Source organism: Somniosus microcephalus, chromosome 1, assembly GCF_052327205.1.
Source record: "Somniosus microcephalus isolate GS21.2 chromosome 1, FLI_Smic_1.0, whole genome shotgun sequence".
NCBI lineage: Eukaryota > Metazoa > Chordata > Chondrichthyes > Squaliformes > Somniosidae > Somniosus > Somniosus microcephalus.
In genome coordinates this window covers 392683667-392710299 of record NC_140987.1, presented here as the reverse complement: position 1 = coordinate 392710299, position 26633 = coordinate 392683667, and the positions used below count along the sequence as shown (strand labels likewise).

The 26633-nt window shown below is 43.8% G+C and overlaps 1 protein-coding gene across 1 annotated transcript in view; it reads right to left on the bottom strand.

Moving 5' to 3' along the window:
• zdhhc9 (zDHHC palmitoyltransferase 9) overlaps nucleotides 1-26633 on the bottom strand; it is a 120072-nt gene that overhangs the window by 39846 nt on the left and 53593 nt on the right. Inside the window, exon 2 of the mRNA XM_085997366.1 lies at nucleotides 6653-6813. Within this exon, the coding sequence (XP_085853492.1) occupies nucleotides 6653-6813 (161 nt within the window). The remainder of the gene's footprint in view (nucleotides 1-6652; nucleotides 6814-26633) is intronic.

Genomic DNA, 26633 nt, shown 5'->3' with positions numbered 1-26633 from the left:
CTTTAAATGTTTGCCATTGCTTTTCTACGGTCATATCTTTTAATGTAGTTTCCCAACCTAACTTAGCCAACTCGCCTCTCATACCTACGTAGTTTGCTTTGTTCAGATTGAAGACCTTAGTTTTGGATTTAACTAAATCACTCTCAAACGCAACATAAAATACCATCATATTGTGATCACTGCTCCCCAGAGGCTCCTTTACTACAAGGTTATTAATTAACCCTGTCTCAAAACACAATACTAGATCTAAAATAGCCAATTCCCTAGTATGTTCCTCGACATACTGATCTAGAAAACTATCTTGAATGCATTCCACAACTCTTCCTCTGCACTATTACTGCAAATTTGATTTGCCCAGTTTATACAAAAGTTAAAGTCCCCCCTGATTGCTGCATTATCCCAGTTACATGCATCTCTCATTTCCTGATTTATACTCTGCCTGACACTACAACTAATGTTAGGGGGGCCTATAAACTACTCCCACTAGTGTTTACTGCCCCTTGTTGCTTAGCTCCACCCAAACTGATTCCACATTTTGTTTTTCCGAGCCAAGATCCTTTCTCTCTACTGTCTTTATCCCCTCCTTTAATATCTGGGCTACCCCCCTCTCCTTTTCCATTCTGCCTGTCTCTTCTAAAAGTCAAATATCCTGGAATATTTAGTTCCCAACCTTGGTCACTCTGCAACCATGTCTCTGTAATGGCTATTAAATCAAACCCATTTATTTCTATCTGCGCTATTAATTCATCTATTTTGTTGCGGATGCTTCGTGCATTCAGATATAGCACCTTTAGCTTTAACTTTTTTCTATTTTTCCCCGATATCACTTTAGTCACTGGTGCCCTATTACCTTTATTAATCTCGCTGTCCCTTCCTAACCCACTCTGCTTATCTTTAACAAGATCACAACTCTGCTCTACAGCCTTGGCATTACCCTTGCTGCTTTTGAATTTACCCTTTTCTGAATTCTCCCAGCCCCCCTTCATTAGTTTAAAACACTATCTACCGCCCTAGTTATTCGATTCGCCAGGACACTGGTCCCAGCCATCCCGATGGATCAGCTCCCTCTTTCAGTACTGATGTCAGTGTCCCAGAAATCAACTTTGAGAAAAATAAGTTACTGCATGAGAGGGGGGGGGAAATACAACAATGGTTGACAGGAGAGACTGGGGAATATTTTCCTCTTCACCACCTGTATGGTAATCTGGCAGAGCAAATCGTCCATCCATTGCAAATTAATGGTATAAAAATCAGGCAGGTTCTATAACAGACAAGCAATATGCTCCACTGGATTACCACCCAGGTGGTGAAGATTCAAATCTACTCCACTGAAAAAGAAAACCAAGCAGGTATTGTAACAAAGAACAGGAAAAAAAGGCAATTCATAACTGGAGAAAAGTAACAGAAGCAAAAAACAAAATCAATGACTATTCCTCTTGGAATCTTGCTCAGAATAAACAACTGCAAAAAAAAAGAGTCTAGAAGTAGTGAAGCACACATTACCCATTTTACCACCCTCCAGGATGGCATTAAAACAAGTCTCTTGTCAGCACTTGTACCAGCAAGCTACCAGTTCCACTTTCTTGGCTTGCCTAGGGTGGCAGGTGTTCACTCTGATGACTGACTGGGAGCAAGTCACCTCCAATCAGCAGAAGCATTTAATCAGCACTTGTGTTTCTCCAAACTCAACCAAGTTATCAATTGTAGCCCATTCTGATTAAATTCAAAAGATAGCACTTAAAATTAGTCATTTTTAATAAAAGTCTAAAATGTTAAATTTCTTCCACCCTCCCATTGTGATGATCCCCAAATCTTGAACCATACTTAATTTGCAGAATAGATTAGAACAACCATCATCTTATTCAGTGCCATAGTTAAACTTCAGTTCAAATCAGCAGATGTGCCTTTGACTCGTTTAGAGTAGAATGTGCGAAGCTGCTACAAACTCCTGATCTGTCTAAATGTGCTTCCTGTTACAAAAAGGAGGGAAGTTCTGCTAATATTTAACCAGCACAGATCAGGAGACAGTTTGAACTGAGTCTCTCCTAGTTACAAACTTGTAAACAACAGAGTGGTACATTACAAACATGCATATGTATTAAAAACTGTCTAGGATTAAAATTAATGGGCATCCAGGTACTGTACATAAGGACAGAGCAAAGACGATTTCCTTCCCCCACCCCTTCTGATGATTCCTCTATTTGAGAACAGATGGTATATCTGTGTCTGTATGCATGCCAAATAATTGAGAGAGGGGGGGGGAAGGGTAGAGGGAGAAGCCAAGGAAGATTGAGTAAAATCATGTGTAGGGATACAAAAAGGTCATCATCAGTGGTTAGAGATTTTAAGTCATTAATTTAGAGCAATTGCTGATTTGCAATTTTATTTAAATTTGTGAAAAAGCAACATGAAAGGCCAAGGTCCATAACACAGGACACCACCAAAGGTGAAAAGAGTTGGAGAGAAGAGGAGATAAATCAGGAAGTAGCAATTAATCATGCCAACCTTGGGTTTTAAAAACCCAAAGATTTAAGAGGAAGGAAAAGCAGAGAGGTGCAAATGTTCCATAGTTTTGAGATCCTGGAAATGAGTTGAGAGTAGGAAACTGTACAATGAGTCTTCATTTCAACAAAGAGAAGATGCAGAGTGGGGGAAGATCATGCAAAATGTCACATTTCTGCAACTGAATTGATACAGGTGGAGAGCATCCGCTTTGGTATGGAGCCTCGACTGGAACACTGGAGAATAATGAGGTAGGAGTAGGCTAGAACATGCAGTCTGGTCCCATTGGGATTGGCTCCCTCGGTTACTACAAAATGTGTGTCAATTAATCCAAACAGCAAGATATTCCTTTCTTCAGTTACCCACCGCTTTTTTAAATGATACCAATTTAACCCAATTAAAAAGTTCCCCAGCTCACAGCTGAAAACAATGAATATAACTCTCCCATTATTGCTGCTTCGGTTGAAGTTGGAAAGAAAGTTGCAACTCTAACATATCAGTTAAATTAGTAGATCCCAACTACAGAACAAAAACTAGGCTGTAATGGATAACTGGGAACACAATGTAAATTACAAGTTTTTACTGGAACAGACCCCATGTTCTTCAAACTAAAACATAAGCAATAAAGTGGTTATGTTTCTCATATCAAAAGACTCAGTTACACACATGCCAAAACTGAGGTGGTTTGGGTGAAGTAGTTCCTAGTCTAGCCCTCCTAGCTTACTGTATAATTACATAAAGAAAGATTTCATTAGCAAAGAATGGCTACTGTAGCCTCTATAGCATTGAATTATATACAAGACTGTCCGTTTCAAAGCAGCCAGCACATTTCCTGCCTTGGCTTTCCCTCCCATCCCTGCATAGTCATCTCGTGTTTGCCCAACGTTCCTGTTCTGGACATAATGGACATTTTACATGCAGATAGCACCCTCTGGTGGTGGTTATGTGTTAACAGTGTCTGTGTGAGAGGTCATTTGACCTTTCTTCCTGTGTGTGAGAGGTCATTTGACCTTTCTTCCTGTGACCCCCAGGAAGTAGAATTCCAGGAAGAAGCTGACTTGAGTAATGGAGAATTCCATGAGGGATTTTCAATCCAATGTAATCTGATCGCATATGTTAGGCCAAGCGCAATATCTGTGAGTATCTTTGTCTATTAGCATGATAGCAACTTTGTCAGTGTAGTATTTTGATAACAGTTTATAAACGGTTAATATTTGATAGTTACAGAAGTTAGTCCAAATGTTAGTTAGTTATACAATTAGTCTATTCTACTGTTGTAAATATGTTTATATCTTATGTAATATCGGATGTATAGTACTCAGTTTATGTACAAAACATACTTTGTCTTTGTTTACAGTTTCACAAATTTGTTGAAGTAAAGCTTCAAAACAGCCAACGGCTTCACGAGGAATTATTTTGAATAAGTGTTTAACTTGCTGTATAACTAGATAGGAGCACGTCTAGCGAGGCCAGTACTGTTCCACCTTTGGCCCCCTTTACCTCATCTACCAGCTGCACCTTGTGACATCATCAATAGAACGAAAGGAACTTCCATATGTATGCCAAAAGTATTACATAGAATTTACAGCACAGAAACAGGCTATACAGCCCAACTGGTCTATGCCAGTGTTTATGCTCAAAAGCCTCCTCTCTCCCTACTTCATCTAACCCGATCAGCTTATCCTGCTCTTCACTTCTCCCTCATGTGCTTCTCTAGCTTCCCCTTAAATGCATCTATTCTAATCACCTCAAATACCGCTTGTGGTAGCAAGTTCCACATTCTAACCACTCTCTGGGTAAAGAAGTTTCTCCTGAATTCCTTATTGGATTTATTCATGACTATCTTCTATTTATGACCTGGTTTTGGATTCCACCACAAGTAGAAACCTCTTATCTACATCTACCCCATCAAACATAGAAACATAGAAGGCAGGAGTAGGCCATTCGGCCCCTCGAGCCTGCTCCGCCATTTAATGAGATCATGGTTGAGCATCCAAATACAGTACCCTGTCCCTGCTTTCTCCCCATATCCCTTGATCCCTTTAGCCTCAATATATGTAACTCCTTCTTGAATATATTTAATGAATTGGCCTCCACTGCCTTCCGTGGTAGAGAATTCCACAGGTTCACCACACTCGGTGAAGAAATTCCTCCTCATCTCTGTCCTAAATGGCCTACCCCTTATCCTTAGACTTCGGGGTCATAGAAACATAGAAGATAGGAGCAGGAGTAGGCCATTTGGCCCCTCGAGCCTGCTCCGCCATTCAATGCGATCATGGCTGATCATCCAAATTCAGTACCCTGTCCCTTTTTTCTCCCCATATCCCTTGATCCCTTTAGCCTTAAGAAATATATCTAACTCCTTGAATATAGTTAATGAATTGGCCTCAACCGCCCTGTGTGGCAGAGAATTCCACAGGTTCACCACTCTCTGGGTGAAGAAATTCTCTTTATAATTTTAAAGACCTCTATTAGGTCACCCCTCAGTCTTCTCTTTTCTAGAGAAAAGAGCTCTAGCCTGTTCAGTCTTTCCTGGTAGTTATAAGCTCTCAGTTCTGGTGTAAATCTTTTTTCCACCTTCTCCAGTGTTTCTGCGTAACAAGGAGACCAGAACTGTGCACAGTATCCTAAGCACGGTCTAACCAAGGTTCTATACAAATTTAACAACTTCTCTGTTTATTTTTCCAATACATGAACCTAGACCATGAGGTCAGCAGGCTATTCAAATATTGGGGGATCACCACAAGAGGGCCCAATCCAGTCTTCACCAAAGATTAGCCATCTCAGCTTAGACTAGGAATCAAACCTGTAATCTTCATTTAGGCAGATGCTACCTAACAGACCGTGCCTTTACCCACTTGGTGATTGGTTAAGTTACATGTTGCCATTTGTATTTCTAATTTTAATCATTCAAACATGGGGTAGAATAGCTGAGTTTGATCCTGTCCTCATCTCAAGTCCACACTTTCCAGTAGGATAACTGAACTATGATCAGGAGTGAAAACTCTGGTTAACTTTCTCCTTTATCTGACAGAGACACAAAGGCTAAATTTCAGCCGAGGTCAACTAACTCAGCACAAACATGGAAGTAAACTTTGGACCTTCCGATATAAATGCAAGTTTATTTTTGCTTTATTTCCTGATTTGCATGACTAAGTACTACACCACACTTACTGAGCAAGCCATTAGAGCCGTTTATTTCGCACTTCTATTTCTCACAATTTATTTCAATATCTTTCAAACAGCTCAGACTTTGGATTTTACAATGTTAGGGTTAATTAATGCTTAACTTAAATTGTCTGAGTCATGTTCAATTTATGTTAAAAAAAAACTAGATGGAGCATAGGTCAATGCCAAACAATTAAAATGTCCCACATGGTAGTTTAAGTGCCTGCATTCAATCTTGAGGACATAGTCACCCCTTCTTGCCCCCACCTATGCCATACCACACAGTAAATTAAAACACAGCAACACCATATACACTTTAATTAAATTCATGAACTGTGCACCTAGTAACCACAGAAAAAGCCCGTCTGTTGGATCTTTCTGCTAAATAACCAGCTCGAAGGCTTCATTAATTTAAAGTTGCCTAATGTAGTTGTATACCGAGTGCAGCACGTATAAAGTCACACAAATACAAACAGAACTCTACATCAACACTTTATACCAGTTTTACAAGTACAAGTATTGTACTCAGCAAGAAAAGATCCAATCTGAATTAATTCTAGCATATATTAGCAAGGGTCAGGGCAATGTAGAGTTGTTACTATAAAGTTGCAACAGCATTATAGCCTCTTTAACCCCTCTCCAACACCAACCACCCTGCCCACACAAAAAAAGCCTCATGCCTCCTCTTTGAGCATGCCAACATAGTGCCAAAGTGCAGCTTAAAATGGACTGTGGACTCACTTCTATTGGGTACTGGGCGGAAACTGTCCAAAGCTTTCTCAACTTCAGGAGGGCGTTCATTACTACAAAGCTTTTAATTCTGAACCCAGGTTATCAGCGGTAGGAAAATACTCAATATGCTAAACTAGTCTGGAAAACTATGAACTGAAGGTTAACTCCAATCTCTGAAAATTATTTTTCGCCTTTGTAATGAAAATAGTAAAGTAATGAATACAAGTCAAAATTTGTTCTTCTTTCCTACCTATTTCCATCTCCACAAATGCAGCCTCATCTGGTTCAGCACGTGGGAGCACACCAGGGTCGCTGAAACTGGTGCGCAGTAGCATGGCCATCACAAAGACGAAGAGGACAATTGCGAACACTGGAATTGCAGGGGAAAGATGAATAGCCAAGTACGGACACCTGAGGATGGCAAATATGAGGGGAAAGAGTTAGAGGTGTCATTAAATATTAGGAGCAGATTACACCAGCATTGGAAGGAATCAATGGTGCTCAACAACTCCTCTGCTACCCCCTGCCGCCCCCACATTTAAAAAAAAGTGCAGACACTGATTGAACTATCCATCTTGCAATACAAATACACATTATAAATTAGAGGCAGGGTAAAAATGCTCATGTTCAAGTTTTAGTGCAAAACTACATAGTAATAGGTGTGTGCATGTGCATGAAGAATTCCCTGCTGTACAGCAGTAACTGTGGGTTATTGATACAATCAATCTTTGGTTTTAAGTCAGAGTAGCATGCAGCATCTTCACATTGGATTCAGTACTATTCAATGTGTAGTTTACTAAAAAAAACAATTCCAATATCATTCCCGTGATCAACATCCCACATACAATGTACAAGCAATAATGGATTCACTCAAACCTCCATCTCCTCAGCTACCACATGAAAGCAAATGGGAATTTGAGGCTAAAAAGTGTGTGAAAATGGCGTGGGACTGAAGTCAAAGTAATTGCAATTGGCAGTTCACAAAAAGGCAGCATGCAATGGAAGAGTCATGTGCTGAGACAGTGCGGAAGTAAACAAAAACCTGGTTATGGAAAAATGTCTATTTTTATGGTTCTATTTTAAATTTCATGACAAACCTTTGACCTTCCATAAACCTCCATAACCCGGTGCGTGATTTCTGCTCATTTACATCCATTTCATTGACGCTCGATGTCCATTTGCAACTGCAGCTGTACTTGTAATTACCCTTTGTCACAGTAAATTGGTTGTGATACAGCACTTTATATAATCTCATACAAAAATAACTTTCCCATTAATGATCCAAAGGGTACAAAAGCCATACATCTCCAGGTAAATGCTCTGCTCAAAGTTGAAGTCTGTTTAAGTTGCTATGCTGATCTTCGAATTTCAGAGTGCAGCCACAACACAATAGAAGAATGGATAGAAATAAAAGGGAGGGATTTGGCCCCACCTTAAAGCCATGCATATCAGACATCAGTATAATTGGAACTTCGCAAGTCCCTTTGTAGCCAGGTCAGTGCTCTGTGATGGTCTACCAATCTATTGAAATGGGATGTTTCTTTATGTCTACTTCCTTGTTCACTTAGTCACAAAGATTCTTTCCAAGATCCAAGAAAACAACAAAGCAGTCATTCTTACAACTTTCTGCAGGATTAAGAGATCTGGTTTTGTAAACTTCGAGTCTAAAGGGCAATTGAGACATCAATCAGATGTAGCAGTTAATATTAGGAAATTTACACTTGACAGTATGGCTCTCCAGAGCATCCGCTTATCAAAGCATGCTTTCCAAAAATGATCAGCAACTATGGGCTGGATATTGACTTGGAAGCGGGGCGGGAGCAGGGGGCGCTGCTTAGGAGGTCAGGAAACCCAGAAGAACAGGTTTCCCGCAGGTGCTGCCAAATTTAATGGCAGAACATGAACTAGCATTTTTTAATCTCGGTTTCCTGGCTGCAGCCAGCCAAATTGAGGGGCTGGCTGGCTGGCGGGCGGGTAGGCCTTCGGCACCAGGCCGCAACCGGGGAGCGGAGAGGAAGGAGAGAGGGATTGGAAAGGCTGGATTGGGGGCGGGCAGGGGGGAAAAGATAATTGGCAGTCAGAGTAAAGATTAGGGTCCAGAGCAAGGGAGAGATCAGAGGCCAGAGGAAAGATTGGGGTCCGGAGCAGGAGGGAAATTGGAGGCCAGAGTCAAGGTCGGAGGCCTCGTGGAGGAGATCCGAAGAGTCGGGGGAAGATCGGAAGGGTGGGAGGTAGCGTCCGATCGCAGGGGGTTGGTGAAGCAGGTAAAATTAGATCCAGGAAAGGCACTTACCTCATGAATCCAGCAGTCCTCACCTGATCTTTAGTTGCCAGGTTTCCTGAGGCCCGGAAAACTCAGCCGGTAAGGGTTAAATTTTAAATGGTGGTTAAATATGAGGCGCGCAGCCTCATTATATTTAAATTGCCAACTCGCCTCCTGGGAGTGGGTTGGTTTCCCGAGCCGCCTCCCCGCTCTCCCCCCGCCACGTTAAAACCGGAAGCGGGCGGGTTGGAGGTGGGCTGTGGTCAGGATTAAGATTTTTAACATCCCACCTGACCCAAACCCGCCCATTTTTGGAGGTTAAAATTCCCTCTATATATCTTGCATCTGATATAGCCGTTATAGCTGGTGCTGAAATCAAAACAACAGGCTTGTAGGTTTCTCCTTCCTACAGATACCAGCAGTCCAAGGTCTCGCTCCTAGACAGTGCTGCTAGTACTGCTCGTTGAGCATGGGCTAGGGCTGCCAACTCTGGTTGAAGACATTCATGGAGGTTTGATCACGTGGCATTTTGACCGTGACATCTATAAGTGTTATTGCATTTACCTTATAAAAGTTGGGTCCCCTGTAGTCGAGTATCTATGCCTGTGATTTTGTGCCAGCAGCTGTTGTGCAAGAAGTTCCATGAATCGGGAGGCCACGCATGATCAGGCGAAGGGAAACCAAAGGTGGGGGAGCGATTTCTCGGTGGGGTGAGGCTGGGTGGAAGGGGGAGGGGGGGTGGTGGCAGAGCATCAGAGGTGTGAGGAACTTTGATTCCACTGGTAACTAATAGTAATAGTAATACTGGTAACACTCAGATTCCCCTCATAACCAACTGTAATACAATAACTCGTATGATAAGTCTATATGTAACTGGTAGTAATAGGTGTAATGTCCTGATATCCTATCTGCAACCAGTAGTAATCCTATAGACCACTAATATTCACCCCAAAACTAGTCTTAAGATGCGGTCAGATCCCCAATCAATGTCACTTTTAATAGGCCCGATCTCTCTCCCTATCTCCTTGTTCTCTGGTTTCAACTAAAGATTCAGTGTGAAAGGTGACAAGTCTGAACTTGGAGCATCAGTCAGAGCCAAACTGTACTTGGGACTTAACGCATCAAAACCAGCCTGCACAGACCAATCTGAACAAAGCCGAGAGGTTGCAAGCAGGGCACCCCTTTACTGGCTGCTCCTCTTACGGCACCACTCCCACTCATCATGCTGCTGCTGTAGAAAATGCTCGTCACATGCCCACCCCATCCCCCAGTCTGCCTCTCCCCCTGCACACACCCCACTCTCACCAGTCCCCCACCCCATTCTTCAGTTTCTTCCCCCCCCCACTTGAGCCCCAATTACCTTGACTCCCATCTTAAACTCTCCCTCTGACCCCCCCATTCCCCAGTCTCCCTCACCTCACCCCACCCACCCCCAACACTCAATTGTTCCCAACACACCAACTGGTCCCGGCTGTCTGCAGCGGTGATAACAATACTTAGCGTGGTTGGGGGGGGGGGGGGGGCACTGCTTCAGCAGGAAATTGAAAATGCAAAGTCTTCCATGCTGCAAGCAACAGCATTCAGTTCCATGCTCCTTTCCAGCAAACGCCCGGGCAATCTGGGAGGACTGGCAACCCTACCTTGGCAATGGAAGTGGGGAACATCCAGAGTCCACACTGAAAGGCTCTTATAAAGTAAAACCTTTCATTCAACAGTGAACTCCCACCTGAATTTGAATCTGGTTCAGAACAATCTATTTTCAGACCTATGAGCCTATAGGTTTGTATTCTCTACAATTTGACATTTAAAACTCTTGCTTTGCTAGCCCTCATTATACATTGTACAGGACATTTGGCATCTGGACCAGCCAGATATCTTTGTCAGAAAGATAAGGATGTTTTCATTACCATTGGTTCGGAGTTAAAATTGTACCTCACAGCTTCATTTATGATAGGAAATCATAAAGTTCTATCCTCCACCTCATGTTTCTTCAATTGGAGAAGCACCAGTTTATTGACGTGCATATCTTTCTATGTAAACGGAGACAAAAGTTCATACTAATCTAGGCAACTGGAAAACCATCACTGAACAGCAGTTAACAAAGCAAGTAGAAAACACCTTTTGTTAATCCTCAGCGGGCCAAAACCCACCTGAGACTCAATGCAATTTCTGCTAGTGAAACAGAGGTTGTGGTTTCGGAAGAGGCCTTGCACGTAGCAACATGGGAGAAGAAAAAACTAAAATGACAAAACAAAGATTTTTTGCAGTGACTGTGTCCCTGTGGGACGATGACAATATTGTATGTTTGTGGAGGCTGAGATTGATTGCTCTCAAAAGAACAAAAGTCCATTCCTACAGTAAATAATCTAACTATTGATACTCTCCTGGAAATGTTACACTTTTAGAAAGATTTATTTTTACCCTGAAACATTCCCACCGATGTTTAATTGCAAGTCATTTTTCATTTATACAAATAATCAAAGTCACAATTTTCTGGTGGCAGTCCAGCTCATTTCATATACAATGAATGTCGTTCAACTTGAAAATCAACATTTTGTGTAAGTTAGATCACTGGGGCTTGAACTTGCATGTTAATAGTTCCTTCTCCCGTCTCATTTTTTTTTTTTTTAAAAGCTAAAGTTGTAGGTGCTGATTGGGAATGACTTCATAAGCAAAATGTATGATTATTAAAACCACATTATAATATAACTAAGCAAATTGTTCTCGATGGTAGAGTTAAATACAAATGGAAACAATTCTAATTTTCCCATTTTTAAACTTAAGGGAAATCAGGCAGAACTTTTTCACCCAAAAGCCTGGCTTACAGAATAGAGAACACTGGGGGAGAAGGGGAGGCAAAGAGGGAAGAGAGAAAGCACGCACAATGATGGAAAGCATTCTATATTTCTAATTTTGCCATTACACTGTTGTTAACTATGGTATGTTTAACTGGAACTAGGCATAAACAAACGTGAAATTTAATTAAAACAGAATCTCAAGTTAAAGGAGCCTGATACAAGTGCACATTTGCATGAAAAACCTGTATGCTATTTCAGCGCCCATTCATTTCCCCCTTTCCACCCCCTTCTGTCACAGCCACGCCCTCATACCAGAGTACAGCTCTCCTGCTACTGGCATTCTTTTGATACCATGCCAAAGTGACTGTTCTTCATATGTGAATTGTAACCATCCATATTTGACCATGAAGGGCAGTCACAGCCTGATCCTGTTTGCAAATGCACACTTTTCACTAAGAATAATGAACAAGAATTGTGGATGATTTTCCCCTCTTCAGAGGGTAATAACACCCTCAACCAACATCACTAAAAACAGATTATCTGGTCATGATTACATTGCTGATTGTTGGAGCTTGCTGTGCACAAATTGGCTTCTGCGTTTCTTACATTACAACAGTGACTACACTTCAAAAGTACTTCATTGGCCAAAAAGCGCTTTGGAACGTCCAGAGGTTGTGAAAGGCACTATATAAATGCAAGTCTTTCTTTTCGTTCCAACTGCTACCCCAGGTGAAATAAACTATCTTAGCACAGACCAATAGTTGAAATTGGGAACTTGTTTTCTAAATGGAATACAATAGGTAACTTGGCAGATTTTGTACAAAAAAGTATATTAAAAAGGTGCTAAATTGTTATTCAATCAAATTTGCATTATAAGCATCCCCTCCCACTTGAGGGCAGGGCAGGGCAGGAAAAGTGATGGTGGTGACATCATTTGTGAACATTCATAACTAGTTCTGTATTTTTTTAAACTAGGAACTGGAGTCAGACAGTCCAAATAACATACGTCAGGGAAAACACAAGACTGACCTACATGGGAAAATAAAACGTCATACCTGCAGAGTGGTTTTCTGAAGTGGATATTCATGCACATTACTGAGCTATTATAAACACAGCTTAACCCACATCTAACCTATGTTCTAGCTGAACAGGCAGTCATCACAAACAATTAAAAGACACACTCCTGACCAAAAAAATAGCTGACTAGTTTTACTTACTGCATTGTGCTACTAACTCTTGAGGGTCATCAGTAACAGAGAATCGCCAAAGAGCCACCATCAACTCAAATCTTCCCTTACAAGCACCCCCTAATTATAAAGGCTGTGAAATGTGCAACGCTGCTCCTGATCAGAGAACTTAGACATTTTTCATAGTTTTTAAATAAAGAGGCCCCCTTAAACAAGCTATTCTAGTGCCTCATTATGAACATAAGAAATAGGAGCAGGAGTAGGCCATTTGGCCCTTCGAGCCTGCTCCGCCATTCAATAAGATCATGGCTGATCTTCTACCTCATCTCCACTTTCCTGCACTATCCCCATATCCCTAGATTCCCTTAATATTCAAAAATCTATCGATCTCTGTCTTGAATATACTCAATGACTGAGCCTCCACAGCCCTCCGGGGTAGAGAATTCCAAAGATTCAACACCCTCGAGTGAAGAAATTTCTCATCAGTCCAAATGGCCGACCCCTTATTCTGAGACTGTGACCGCTGGTTCCAGACTCCCCAGCCAAGGGGGGGAACATCCTCCCTTCCTGCATCTACCCTGTCAAACCCTGTAAGAATTTTGTATGTTTCAATGAGATCACCTCTCATTCTTCTAAACTCTAGAGAATATAGGCCTAGTCTACTCAATCTTTCCTCATAGGACAATCCCTCCATCCCAGGAATCAGTCTGGTGAACCTTCGTTGCACTCCATGGCAAGTATATCCTTCCTTAGGTAAGGAGACCAAAACTGTACACAATACTCCAGGTGTGGTCTCCCCAGGGCCCTATATAATTGCAGCAAGACATCTTTACTCTTATATTCAAATGCTCTTTTAATAAAGGCCAACATACCATTTGCTTTCCTAATTGCTTGCTGTACCTGCATGTTAACTTGCATTGATTCATGTACAAGGACACCCAGGTCTTTCTGAACTCCAACATTTCCCAATCGCTCACCATTTAAAAAACGCTGCTTTTCTATTTTTCCTACCAAAGTGGATAACTTCACATTTCTCCACATTATATTCCATTTGCCATGTTCTTACCCACTTACTTAGCTTGTCTAAATCCCCTTGAAGCCTCATTGCATCCTCCCCACAACTTACATTCCCACCATTGTAACATCAGCAAACTTGGATATATTACATTTGGTCCCCTCATCCAAATCATTGATGTAGATTGTGAATAGCTGAGGCCCAAGCACGGATCCTTGTGGTACCCCACTAGTTACAGCCTGCCAACCCAAAAATGACCCGTTTATTCCTACTCTGTTTTCTGTCCATTAGCTAATCCTCAATCCATGCTAGTATATCACCCCCAATCCCATGAGCCCTAATTTTGTTTAATAACCTCGTGTGATCGGACAAAGTCAACATGGATTTACAAAAAGTAAATCGTGCTTGACTAATCTACTGGAATTTTTTTTGAGGATGTAACTGGAAGAATAGATAAGGGAGAACCAGTGGATGTGGTGTATTTGGACTTTCAGAAGGCTTTCGATAAGGTCCCGCATAAGAGATTAGTGTGTAAAGTTAAAGCACATGGAATTGGGGTAAGGTACTGACTTGGATAGAGAACTGGTTGGCAGACAGGAAGCAAAGAGTTGAAATAAACGGGTCTTTCTCCGAGTGGCAGGCATCGACGAGTGGGGTACCGCAGGGATTGGTGCTAGGGTCCCAGCTATTCACAATATATATTAATGATCTAGACGAGGGAACTAGATGTAATATCTCCAAGTTTGCAGACGACACAAAGCTGGGTGGGCGAGAGTGCTCTGAGGAGGATGCCAAGAAACTCCAGTATGATTTGGACAGGTTGGGTGATTGGGCAGATGCATTATAATGTGGATAAATGCAAGGTTATCCACTTTGGTGGCAAAAACAGGAAGGCTAATTATCTCAACGGCAATAGATTGGGAGAAGGGGAAGTGCAACGAGACCTGGGTGTCCTTGTGCACCAGTCGCTGAAGGTAAGCATGCAGGTGCAGCAGGCGGTTAAGAAGGCAAATGGTATGTTGGCCTTCATAGTGAGAGAATTAAAGTACAGGAGCAAGGATGTCTTGCTGCAGTTGTACAGGGCCTTGGTGAGACCACATCTCGAGTATTGTGTGCAGTTTTGGTCGCCTTATCTGAGGAAGGATGTTCTTGCCATGGAGGGAGTGCAGCGAAGATTCACCAGACTGATACCTGGGATGGCAGGAATGACGTATGAGGAGAGATTGGGTCGACTGGGCTTCTATTTGCTGGAGTTTAGAAGAATGAGAGTAGATCTCATTGAAACTTATAAAATTCTGACAGGACTAGATGCAGGAAGGGTGTTCCCGATGGCCGGGGAGTCCAGAACCAGGGGTCACAATCTAAAGATAAGGGGTAAGCCAATTAGGACAGAGATGAGGAGGAATTTCTTCACCCAGAGAGAGTGGTGAACTTGTGGAATTCTCTACCACAGAAGGCAGTTGAGGCCAATTCATTAAATATATTCAAGAAGGATTTATATATATTTCTTAAGGCTAAAGGGATCAAGGGATATGGGGAGAAAGCAGGGACAGGGTACTGAATTTGGATGATCAGCCATGATCTCATTAAATGGCGGAGCAGGCTCAAGGGGCTGAATGGCCTACTCCTGCTCCTATCTTCTATGTTTCTATGTGCGGCACCTTATCGAATGCCTTCTGAAAATCCAAATACACCACATCCACTGGCTCCTCCTTATCTATTCTGCTAGTTACAACCTCAAAAAATTCTAACATATTTGTCAAACACAATTTCCCTTTCATAAATCCATGTTGAGACTGCCCAATCCTATTATTATTTTCCAAAGTGCCTGTTACCACGTCCTTAATAGATTATAGCATTTTCCCTACTACTGATGTCAGGCTAACTGGTCTGTAGTTCCCTGTTTTCTCTCTCCCTCCTTTCTTAAATAGTGGGGTTACATTTGCTACCTTCCAATCCATGGGAACTATTCTAGAATCTATGGAATTTTGGAAAATGACAACCAATGCATCCACTATGTCTATAGCCACCTCTTTCAAAACCCTAGGATGTAAGCCATCAGATCCAGGGGATTTATCAGCTTTCAGTCCCATTAATTTCTTCAGTACTATTTTTTTAAATAATGCTAATTTCTCAGTTCCTCATTTTTGCTAGTCCCTTGGTTCTCCACTATTTCCGGGAAGTTTTTTGCATCTTCTTCCGTGAAGACAGACACAAAGGGGGTGATTTTAACTCTGGTGCGGGATGGCGTTGTGTTATCCGAATTTCATGTTTCCCACACGAATCTAAAATGGATGTGGGAGATTGATGCAATTTTAACTCAACTGGCCAATTGATTTCCAACGTGTGGGAAGCCTTTGCAAATGGGTTTTTCATGACTGAAAGTCCCCTCCGTTGACATCATCATTGCTGCTGCATTTAAGGTCCACAGCAAGCCTAGCTTCTTCTGCAGACTGCCAAGCTTCTTGACTGTGCAGTGTGAGGGAGCTGCAGCAAATATGCCAAGCAGGAGGGCCAGATCAGCTCCTCGCTTTGACGAGGTGGCACTGCAGGCATTAGTGGATGGGTCCAGGGCCAACATGTAGGTGCTCTTCCCTTCATCAGGGAGGAAGAGGCCTCCCACTCAGACCAAGGCTGTGTGGATGCAGGTGGCGGAGGAGGTCAATTCCTTGGGAGTCACCCGCAGAACCTGGACACAGTGCAGGGAAAGATTTCATGACCTTCAGCGCACTGGAAAAGTGAGTATGAATTTCCCATCACCCTCAATCTGATCCCCATTGCCTTTCCTCACCAGCATTCAGCTTTAGCAATCTCTTCCTCCACATTCCACTTGACACTGACATCCATGCACCCTTACCCATTCCTTCTCTCTCTATGTTCACATTCACATAACTATCTGACCATGCAGCCCTCAGTCCCTATCACTGATGCTTTGAACACAACTGACAACACACAGGGAGGGCCCTTGGTCTTGCAACCTCAGAGTCAGAGTTATACAGCATGGAAAGAGGCCCATCGCGTCCGTGCCGGCCATCAAGCCCTGTCTAATCTAATCCCATTTTCCAACATTTGGTCCGTAGCCTTGTATGCTATGGCATTTCAAGTGCTCATCCAAATGATTCTTGAATGTTGTGAGGGTTCCTGCCTCTACCACCCTTTCAGGCAGTGAGTTCCAGATTCCAACCACCCTCTGAGTGAAAAAGTTCTTCCTCAAATCCCCTCTAAACCTCCTGCCCCTTACCTTGAATCTATGCCCCCTTGTTATTGACCCCTCTACTAAGGAAAAAAGTTCCTTTCTATCTACCCTATCTATGCCCCTCATAATTTTGTACACCTCAATCAGGTCCCCCCTCAGCCTTCTCTGCTCCAAGAAAAACAACCCCAGCCTGTCCAGTCTTTCTTCATAGCTGAAGCGCTCCAGCCCAGGTAACATCCTGGTGAATCTCCTCTGCACCCTCTCCAAAGCAATCACATCCTTCCTGTAGTGTGGCGACCAGAACTGCACACACTACTCCAGCTGTGGCCTTACCAGCGTTTTGTACAGCTCCATCATAACCTCCCTGCTCTTATATTCTATGCCTCGGCTAATGAAGGCAAGTATCCCATATGCCTTTTTAGCCACCTTATCCACCTGTTCTGCTGCCTTCAGGGATCTATGTACATGCACACAAAGGTCCCTCTGATCCTCTGTCTTACCATTCATTGTGTATTCCCTTGCCTTGTTAGTCCCTCCAAAATGCATCACCTCTCACTTTTCAGGGTTAAATTCCATTTGCCACTGTTCCGCCCATCTGACCAACCCATCTATATCGTCCTGCAGACTGAGGCTACCCTCCTCGCTATTTACCACCCCACCAATTTTCGTGTCATCTGTGAACTTACTGATCATACCTTTTACATTCACATCCAAATCATTAATGTAGACCACAAACAGCAAGGGACCCAGCACCGATCCCTGCGGTACCCCACTGGACACAGGCTTCCAGTCACAAAAACAACCTTCCACCATCACCCTCTGCCTCCTGCCACTAAGCCAGTTTTGGATCCAATGTGCCAAGGCACCCTGGATCCCATGGGCTCTTACCTTCCTGACCAGTCTCCTATGCGGGACTTTATCAAAAGCCTTACTGAAATCCATGTATACCACATCCACTGCACTACCCTCATCCACACACCTAGTCACCCCCTCGAAAAATTCAATCAAGTTAGTCAGACATGATCTTCCCTTGACAAAGCTATGCTGACTATCCCCGATTAATCCTTGCCTCTCCAAGTGGAGACTAATTCTGTCCCTCAGAGTTTTTTCCAATAATTTCCCTACCACTGATGTTAGGCTCACTGGCCTGTAATTCCCTGGTTTATCCCTACTACCCTTCTTGAATAATGGTACTACGTTAGCTGTTCTCCAGTCCTCTGGCACATCCCCCGTAGCCAGAGAGGTTCTGAAAATGTGTGTCAGAGCCCCTGCAATCTCCTCCTTTGCCTCACACAGCAGCCTGGGATACATCTCGTCCAGGCCTGGGGATTTATCCACTTTTAAGCCTGCTAAAACCGCTAGTACCTCCTCCCTCGATGCCAATATGTACAAGTATATCACAGTCCCCCTGCCCGATTTCTATGTCTGCATTGTCCTTCTCCATAGTGAACACAGATGCAAAAACATTTAAAACCCCACCTACATCTTCTGGCTCCACACACAGCTTGCCACTTTGGTCCCTAATGGGCCCTACTCTTTCCCTAGTTATCCTCTTACCCTTAATATACTTATAAAACATCTTAGGATTTTCCTTTATTTTGCTCGCCAGTGTTATTTCATGGCCCCTCCTCGCTCTCCTAATTTCTTTTTTAATATCCCCCTGCACTTTTTATACTCTAGGGCTTCCTCTGTCTTTAGTCCTTTGTATCTGCCAAAAGCCCTCCTTTTTTTCCTAATCCATTCTCGTATATCCCTTGACATCCAAGGTTCCCTGGGCTTGCTGGTCCCACCCTTGACCTTTACGGGAACATGTTGCCATTGTACTCTCTCAATTTCCCTTCTGAAAGACTCCCATTGCTCCAATGTGGATTTTCCTACAAGTAGCTGATCCCAGTCCACTTTGGCCAGATCCTGCCGTATCATGTTAAAATCAGCCTTCCCCCAATTTAGAACCTTTATTTCCGGTCCATCTCTGTCCTTTTCCATGACTACCTTAAATCTCACCGAATTATGGTCACCGTCACCAAAGTGCTCACCTACTAACACTTCTTCCACTTGCCCAGCCACATTCCCTAGAATTAGGTCCAGTACCGCCCCCTCTCTTGTAGGACTTTCTACATGCTGGCTCAAAAAGCTCTCCTGGATGCACTTTAAGAATTCTGCACCCTCTAAGCCTTTCACACTGACTATCCCAGTTAATATTGGGGAAGTTGAAATCCCCCACTATTATTACCCTATTATTTGCACACTTCTGAGATTTGCCTACATATCTGTTCCTCTATCTCCCCCTGACTGTTTGGGGGCCTATAGTACACTCCCAGCAAAGTGCTTACCCCCTTTTTGTTTCTAAGTTCTACCCATATGGCCTCATTAGAGGAACCTGCTAATATATCATCCCTTATAGCAGTAATTGACTCCTTAATTAATATTGCGACACCTCTTCCTCTTTTACCAACCCGTCTCGCCTGAAGTTCTATACCCCGGAATATTGAGCTGCTAGTCTTGCCCCTCCCTCAACCATGTCTCCGTGATAGCAACAATATCATACTCCCATGTGTTCATCAACAACTTCAGTTCATCCACCTTATTCGCAAGACTCCTTGCATTAAAATAAATGCCATCCAGCCTTGCCCTACTCCCTTGTGCCATTACATATTTGCTCTGCCTTCCAAGCGGACTTGTTTTTCCCCTCTATATTTGGCTGTACATCACCCCCTATTATAGCTCCACTCTGTATCCCATCCCCCTTCCAAGTTAGTTTAAACCCCCCACAACAGTGCTAGCAAACCTCCCCGCAAGGATATTTGTCCCGTTCTGGTTCAAGTGCAACCCGTCCGACTTGTACAAGTCCCACCTTACCCAGAAGCAGACCCAGTGATCCAGGAAACAAAAGCCCTCCCTCCTGCACCAACTCTTTAGCCACGCATTCATCTGCTCTATCCTCCTATTCCTATACTCACTAGCACGTGGCACCGGGAGTAATCCAGAGATTACAACCTTTGAGGTCCTGCTCTTTAATCTGCTACCTAGCTCCCTAAATTCTTGTTGCAGGACCTCATCCCTCTTCCTACCCATGTCGTTGGTCCCAATGTGAACCACGACATCTGCCTGTTCACCCTCCCCCTTCAGAATGCCCTGTAGCCGTTCAGTGACATCCTTGACCCTGGCACCAGGGAGGCAACATACCATCCTGGAGTCACGTCTATGGCCACAGAAACGCCTATCTCTTCCCCCTTACGGTAGAATCCCCTACTACTATTGCTCTCCCACTCTTTCTTCCCTTCCTGAGCAGCAGATGCACCCCTGGTGCCAGGAAGTTGGCTGCTGCTGCCTTCCCCTGGTAAGTCATCCCCAACAGTATCCAAATCGGTATACCTGTTTGAAAGGGGGATGGCTACAGGGGTCCCCTGCAATACCTGCCTGCCTCTACTGCTCTGCCTGATGGTCACCCATTTCCCTTCTGCCTGTGCAGCCCTAACCTGCAGTGTGAACAACTCATTCAACGTGTAATCCACAACCCCCTCAGCATCGCGAATGCTCCAAAACTCATCCATCCGCAGCTCCAGCGCCTCAATACGGTTCGCTAGTAGCTGCAGCTGGATGCATTTCTGGCACACGGTCGTCAGGGACACTGGCAGCATCCCTGAATTCCCACATAGAGCAAGAGGAGCATAACACGGGGCTGGGCTGTCTTGACATGACTTACCCTTTAATTAATTTAAATTAATTCAATAACACCAATTAAAGATATACTCTAGGGCACTTATTTACCAACTGTCCCCACGACACCACAGAGACCCTAGAAAATATAAACCGCAGAATTTAAGCTTGTAAAAAAAAGAGAAAATACTCACCAACCACTTACCTGCTTTCTGGTGACGTCACACTTCAACCACTTTTTACCTCTCTCCCGCTCTCGGAGCTCCGAGATTGGAGATTGGTAAGCCTACCTGGTCCTCGGGGGTCGCTTTTATAGCCGCTCCGCTGCCGCCTCTGCTTCCCACACAGGTCCGACTCCGCTCTGGGGCCTACCTGGTCCTCGGGGTCGCTTTTATAGCCGCTCCACCGCCACCTCTGCTTCCCACACAGGTCCGACTCCGCTCCATCTTTGTCTCCCAAGTATCTATGCTATGCAATCTCTACACTCACTCCTTCATTCTCACTCAACCTCCACTTGTCTCCCTCATTGCAGGAAAAGAGAGCTCACAACAAGAGAGAGCGCGAGCCAGGACAGGAGGAGGGCCACCCTCAATAGCCCACTTGACCCCCTGGGAGGAGGCCATCCTGGAAATCATGGGCATGGAGGATGATTCGCGCATGGGGGTCGGACAGACGGGGGCAACACAGCAAGCTGGTGACAGAAAAGTTTCCCATCTCTCTCTTTGACATTGCATGAGTCACTGATAATGATTGTGAAGCTGTAACAGATGGACTTATGAGCATCTGCAAAAAGCTACATGTGCATGTAGCCTTTGCATCACATCTGACTCTTTCCTTTACTCCCCCACAGGACCATCACAAGCATCCGTCCCCCCCTAGCCAGGAAGAAGAGACTGAGCAGCCAGACTCCTCAGAGGAAGCTGCAACCTCTGAGGGCGCAGCGTCAGCAGAATTCAGCACACCCAGCACCAGCGTAGACACTCCCACCTCAGTGGGACGTTCGGGACATAGTGTTGTCACCTGGTGTATCACAGCTCACAAATGAGCATCAACAGATTGCGGAGACAGGGGCAGCATTGGAGAGTCCTAGTCGGAGGGCACAGGACTCTGCCAGCTCGGCTCAGCAGCATGTTGACCCTCTGCCTCTGGGTTCATCCATAAGATCAGGAGGTGATGGAACTCCAGGCACAGATGCAGGAGTCTCTGGCAGGTTTTGTCTCTAGGATCACCGAGTGTGGAGCGAATGGAGGAGTCCATAGCGAACATGAACAGAGCCTTTGTGGAGTCATTGGCGCATGAACGCATCACCACAGAAAGGATGGCAACCTCCGTGGAGAGGATGGCTACCGTAGAGGCAAGGATGGCTACGGCCATGGAGGAGCTTAGTCGCCAGGGTATGGAAAACATGGTCATTGTTCAGAATAGAATGACATCTCTTGAGGAGCAATGGGCATCTATTGAACAGAGAAACCAGACCTTCATGCAAGTCCTTCGGAGTAGGACTGCCATTGCAGATACAGGTCCCCATGGCCCCCCTGATGTGCAGCAAGGTGCTCTCCAGCCACTTCCAGGCGCTGGCCCCTTCTGGCCTGTGGTGGGTGAGCAGCAACCTGGCGCTGGTGCTGCTGTTGTTCCTGGATCTGCTGCTGCCGCGGCTGGTGCTCAAGCTCCTCTAATGCCCAGATGGGAAGGAAATAAATGGCTCCCATGCTTCTGGTATATGCCTCCGTTGAGGAAGTGCTAAGTGAAGGTGGCGAGAGGGGTTTCCCAGGATGTCACACTGGAGATGGGTGTGAGGCTCGAACCTTCCAGACGTGTGGTTAAGCCTTCTAAATGTTGCCCCAGACCTGAGACCACTAAGTCCTGCCACCTGCAAATCATGGCTGATCAAATCTCTTTAATGGTTGACCTGCAGTTGATGGTCAGCAATCCAATAGTGCTCCCGCCAGGTTTCACATTCCTGTTTCCCACCAGGCGTGTTTCATGTGGGAAAAGGGTTAAATTCGCATGGGCCTTTCAAAATAGGATTATAGAGGCCATTTAGTGGTTAAGAGCCTTAATGACCAGTCCCGCTGTGGTAAACCACTGTTTGTATTCCACTGTGTACATGCCTGGACATGCCTCGGCTGACTCCTCCCACAAGTCCTAGTATAAAGGTGACTGCTCCCCAGCACTTTGTATTTCTGGACCGGTCGACCACTCGAGGCAGACCTTCATTCTTTTGTTAATAAAAGCCTTCAGTTACTCTCAGTCTTTTATGAGTAATTGATAGCGCATCACCCGCCTGTTGGATGTGGGACAGAGTCGGGACCATCAGACACAAATGAGTTAAAATTGCTCGGCGTCGGGAACCAGGTGGGGGGGGTCCGGTCCCACCCGCCAGTTTTTGCGATTTTAACCCCCCGCATGCCTCCAAGGCTCAATGAAAATCGAGCCCAAAGTATGTTTAATTTCTCTGCCATTTCCTTATTCCCCATTATAATTTCCTGTTAGTCTATAAGGGACCCACATTTACTTTCGCTAATCTTTTCATTTTACATTCAAGACTTTTTTACAGTCTGTTTTTGTGTCTCTCGCTAGTTTATTCTCTTTCTATTTTCCCTTTATCAATTGTTTGGTCCTGCTTTGCTGAATTCTAAAATCCTCCCAATCCTCAGGCTTACTACTCTTTTTGGCCACATTATAAGCTTCTTCCTTTGATTTAATACTATTAACTTCTCTTTTTCACCACGGTTGGACCACTTTTCCTGTGGGGTTTTTGTGCCGTAAAGGAATGTACATTTGTTGTAAATTATGTATTAATTTTTTTTAATGCTAGCCATTGCTTGTCTACCATAATACCTTTTAATGTAGTTTCCCAATCTACCATAGCCAACTCGCCCCTCATAACTATGTAGTTTGCTTTTAGATTTAAGACCCTAGTTTCAGATTTAACTAAATCAGTTTCAAACTCAATATAAAATTCTATCATATTATGATCACTCTTCCCTAAAGGCCCCTTTACGACAAGATTATTAATTAACCCTTTCTCATTGCACAATACTAGATCTAAAATAGCCTGTTCCCTAGTTGGTTCCTCAACATACTGATCTAGAAAACTATCTTGCATGCATTCCATGAATTTGTCCTCCACACTATTACTGCAAATTTGGTTTGCCCAGTATATATGTAGATTAAAGTCCCCCATGATTACTCGCCTCTAATTTCCTGATTTGGACTCTGCCCTACATTACAACTACTGTTTAGGGGCCTATAAACAACTCCCACCAATGTTTTCTGCCCTTTGTGCACTACAGTTATGCCACAGTGGATCAGACAGTGCTATAATAACACCTCAAATAGACAAGTTCACTGCCCAGTGTGCCACTGAGCCACACAAACCAATAAGGTTTGATCCTCGGCCTGTGCTGAGTTCACTGATCTTAGCCACAGTGGGGAACACTGCAATTGGCCTTGGTGCCTTTCAGAAAGGCAGAAGCAAATAAACCCAAACAGGTAGGGTTCCTACTTCTGATTACTGCCCAGTGATTCCTACTGAAAAGTGCACGTGGATGTTGGGCGAGGACAGGAACAGGACTGGAATGAGCTATGGTTAAATAATCTGACACTCGCATGAGAAATGGCCACTTGAGCAAGCCAACAAAGGGCAGACAATACCTAGCAAGTCACAAAACACGAGTCCATGCCTTCAGAAATAGTAATGGCAGGGGGCGCAAGAATAAAAACAAAAAAACTGCTATAACGATTTGAAGATTTATTCAAACCATTTCAAAGTCAAATGTCACTGATGTAGCAATTTGATATTTAACATGGTATGGTTAATATTTCAATACGAACAGTGCAACTCCAGTTTAAACATTCATTCAGTACCTTGCTCTGAATGAGCCTCAACTTAGAAACATAGAAGATAGGAGCAGTAGGCCATTCGGCCCCTCGAGCCTGTTCCGCCATTTAATGAGATCATGGCTGATCATCCAAATTCTGTACCCTGTCCCTGCTTTCTCCCCATATCCCTTTAGCCTTAAGAAATATATCTAACTCCTTCTTGAATATATTTAATGAATTGGCCTCAACTGCCTTGTGTGGTAGAGAATTTCACAGGTTCACCACTCTCTGGGTGAAGAAATTCCTCATCAGTCCTAAATGGCTTACCCCTTATCCTTAGACTGTGACCCCTGGTTCTGGACTCCCCTGCCATCGGGAACAGCCTTCCTGCATCTAGTCTGTCCAGTCCTGTGAAGTAATTTTACTTATCATTCCAATGACATGCTCTGCCAAGCAGGTTCTGAATAGCCAAATCATGAGCACAGTACACAATACTGATGCATGCTTATACTGAATGATGATTTTGAATTCATGCATCTATTAGCTATTTCAAGATTCATGGATGACTTTACTCAACCGGGCAGTCAGGCTACAAGGGCTGCCAATGCATATACTCGTTCATCAGCCCTCTTACTGGTTCGATGTCTATCATGTGACCTAATCAGTTTTGCAAGTCTATGTTTGCAATTTGCTGAAAATTTACACTTAAAGCTAATGGTGAGCTAATGAAACCCTTTTATTTAAAAATATAAATAGCTTGCTCCCACCTTCATGCAGTGGGATCCAGAAGATAGACAAAGGGTAAAATGCCTTACCAACATACACAAAAGACCACCTGGGTCATCCAGACATGGTGCACCCATGTACATCATTAACCCACCCTCTAGTCATGCAATCTCCTGTACAAGACAAAAATCTTGGAAAACCCGGTGATGAATTCAAGAAACATTGTGGAAATTGCTCTATGACCCCACCCGCTATGACAATCAAGCAAGCGACAGAAGAATGTGGTAACTCATGATTCGCACTATTCCCAGCTACCCAAGAAGTGTTCTTTCCTCTCAAGAACTTGTCCAGCTTTCTGCTGAAGGACTCCAATGAATCCATACTCTCCGCTAAACCAATCCAAGGAACAATGGCCCGGATATTCCGATCCCTACGAGCGGGTACGCGCCGAGTACCCACCCGTAGGGACATCGGAAATGCCGGTTTCAGGCATGTGCTGAAAACTGGCATTCCCGATCTGTCAAGAATGCTCTTGACAGATCAGACGCCTGCCCTGGAGAAGGGCCTCTGCGGGCGGATAGTTCCGCTTTTTGGAGCCCCTCCGCCCGCAGAAAACCCTTAGAATTCTTACGCCTGGTAAAAGCATAATGCCTGCTTTTACCAGGATAAGAATTGAAAACAGTAAAAATAAAATATATGTCATTTATCATTTAAAAATACTTATTAAAAAAAAGTTTATTTTCAGCCCTGTAAAAAGCTTTAATTTGTTTAAAATATTTAATTTATTGTAATTTCAACTAAATTTAAAAATGTAACTAAAAAAAATGTATTTAATGTTTTGAAGTGTTTTTGGGGTGATCCCCATTCATATATTTGACAGATCCATCTGTCAAGTGTATGAAGGGAGATTCCCTTCTTTGATTGGCTCCACATGGCCCACGTGATCCCAGGAATGCTTGCAAACCGCATGCGCCCCTGGGATACGTAGGCCCTGTAAACATGGAATTAGAGAGGCCCAGCATCTGAACTATACGCACCTCAGGAGCCCTCAGGTAAGTGCGTAGATTTTTTCCAGATCGGAGGCTTCCGCAGCCCATTGATTTTCTTAAGAAATGCTCATCATCTAACTCAGCTGTCTGTCTGCATATTTTACGTGGATGCCTCTAACTTGTCCCATCTCTATCCTTCCAAATAACCTATATAACTGGTCAGAATCAAATCCCTTTATCATTTTGTAAATCTCAGTCCGATCTTCTTCCAGCCTATGTTTCTCTATTGAAAATAGTCTCAACTATCAAGCTCAACCTACCAACTAACCTACTAACTAAGAGCCAAGACTGGGCGCCAATTTGGTTGCCCTTCTCTGTACCCTTCATCGTCTTCACTATGTGTGGAGACCAAAACTGGACAGAGTACTCAGAGTGCATTGTACCAAGGCCTCTACAGCTCAAGCATAACCAGTTTTCTAACCAATCAGCAGGGGTGACTCATTTGGCTGTAAACAAACAAACAGTATAAAAAGACCAGGCTAGTGCAAGCAAGCACTGAGGGTGAGTCAGCA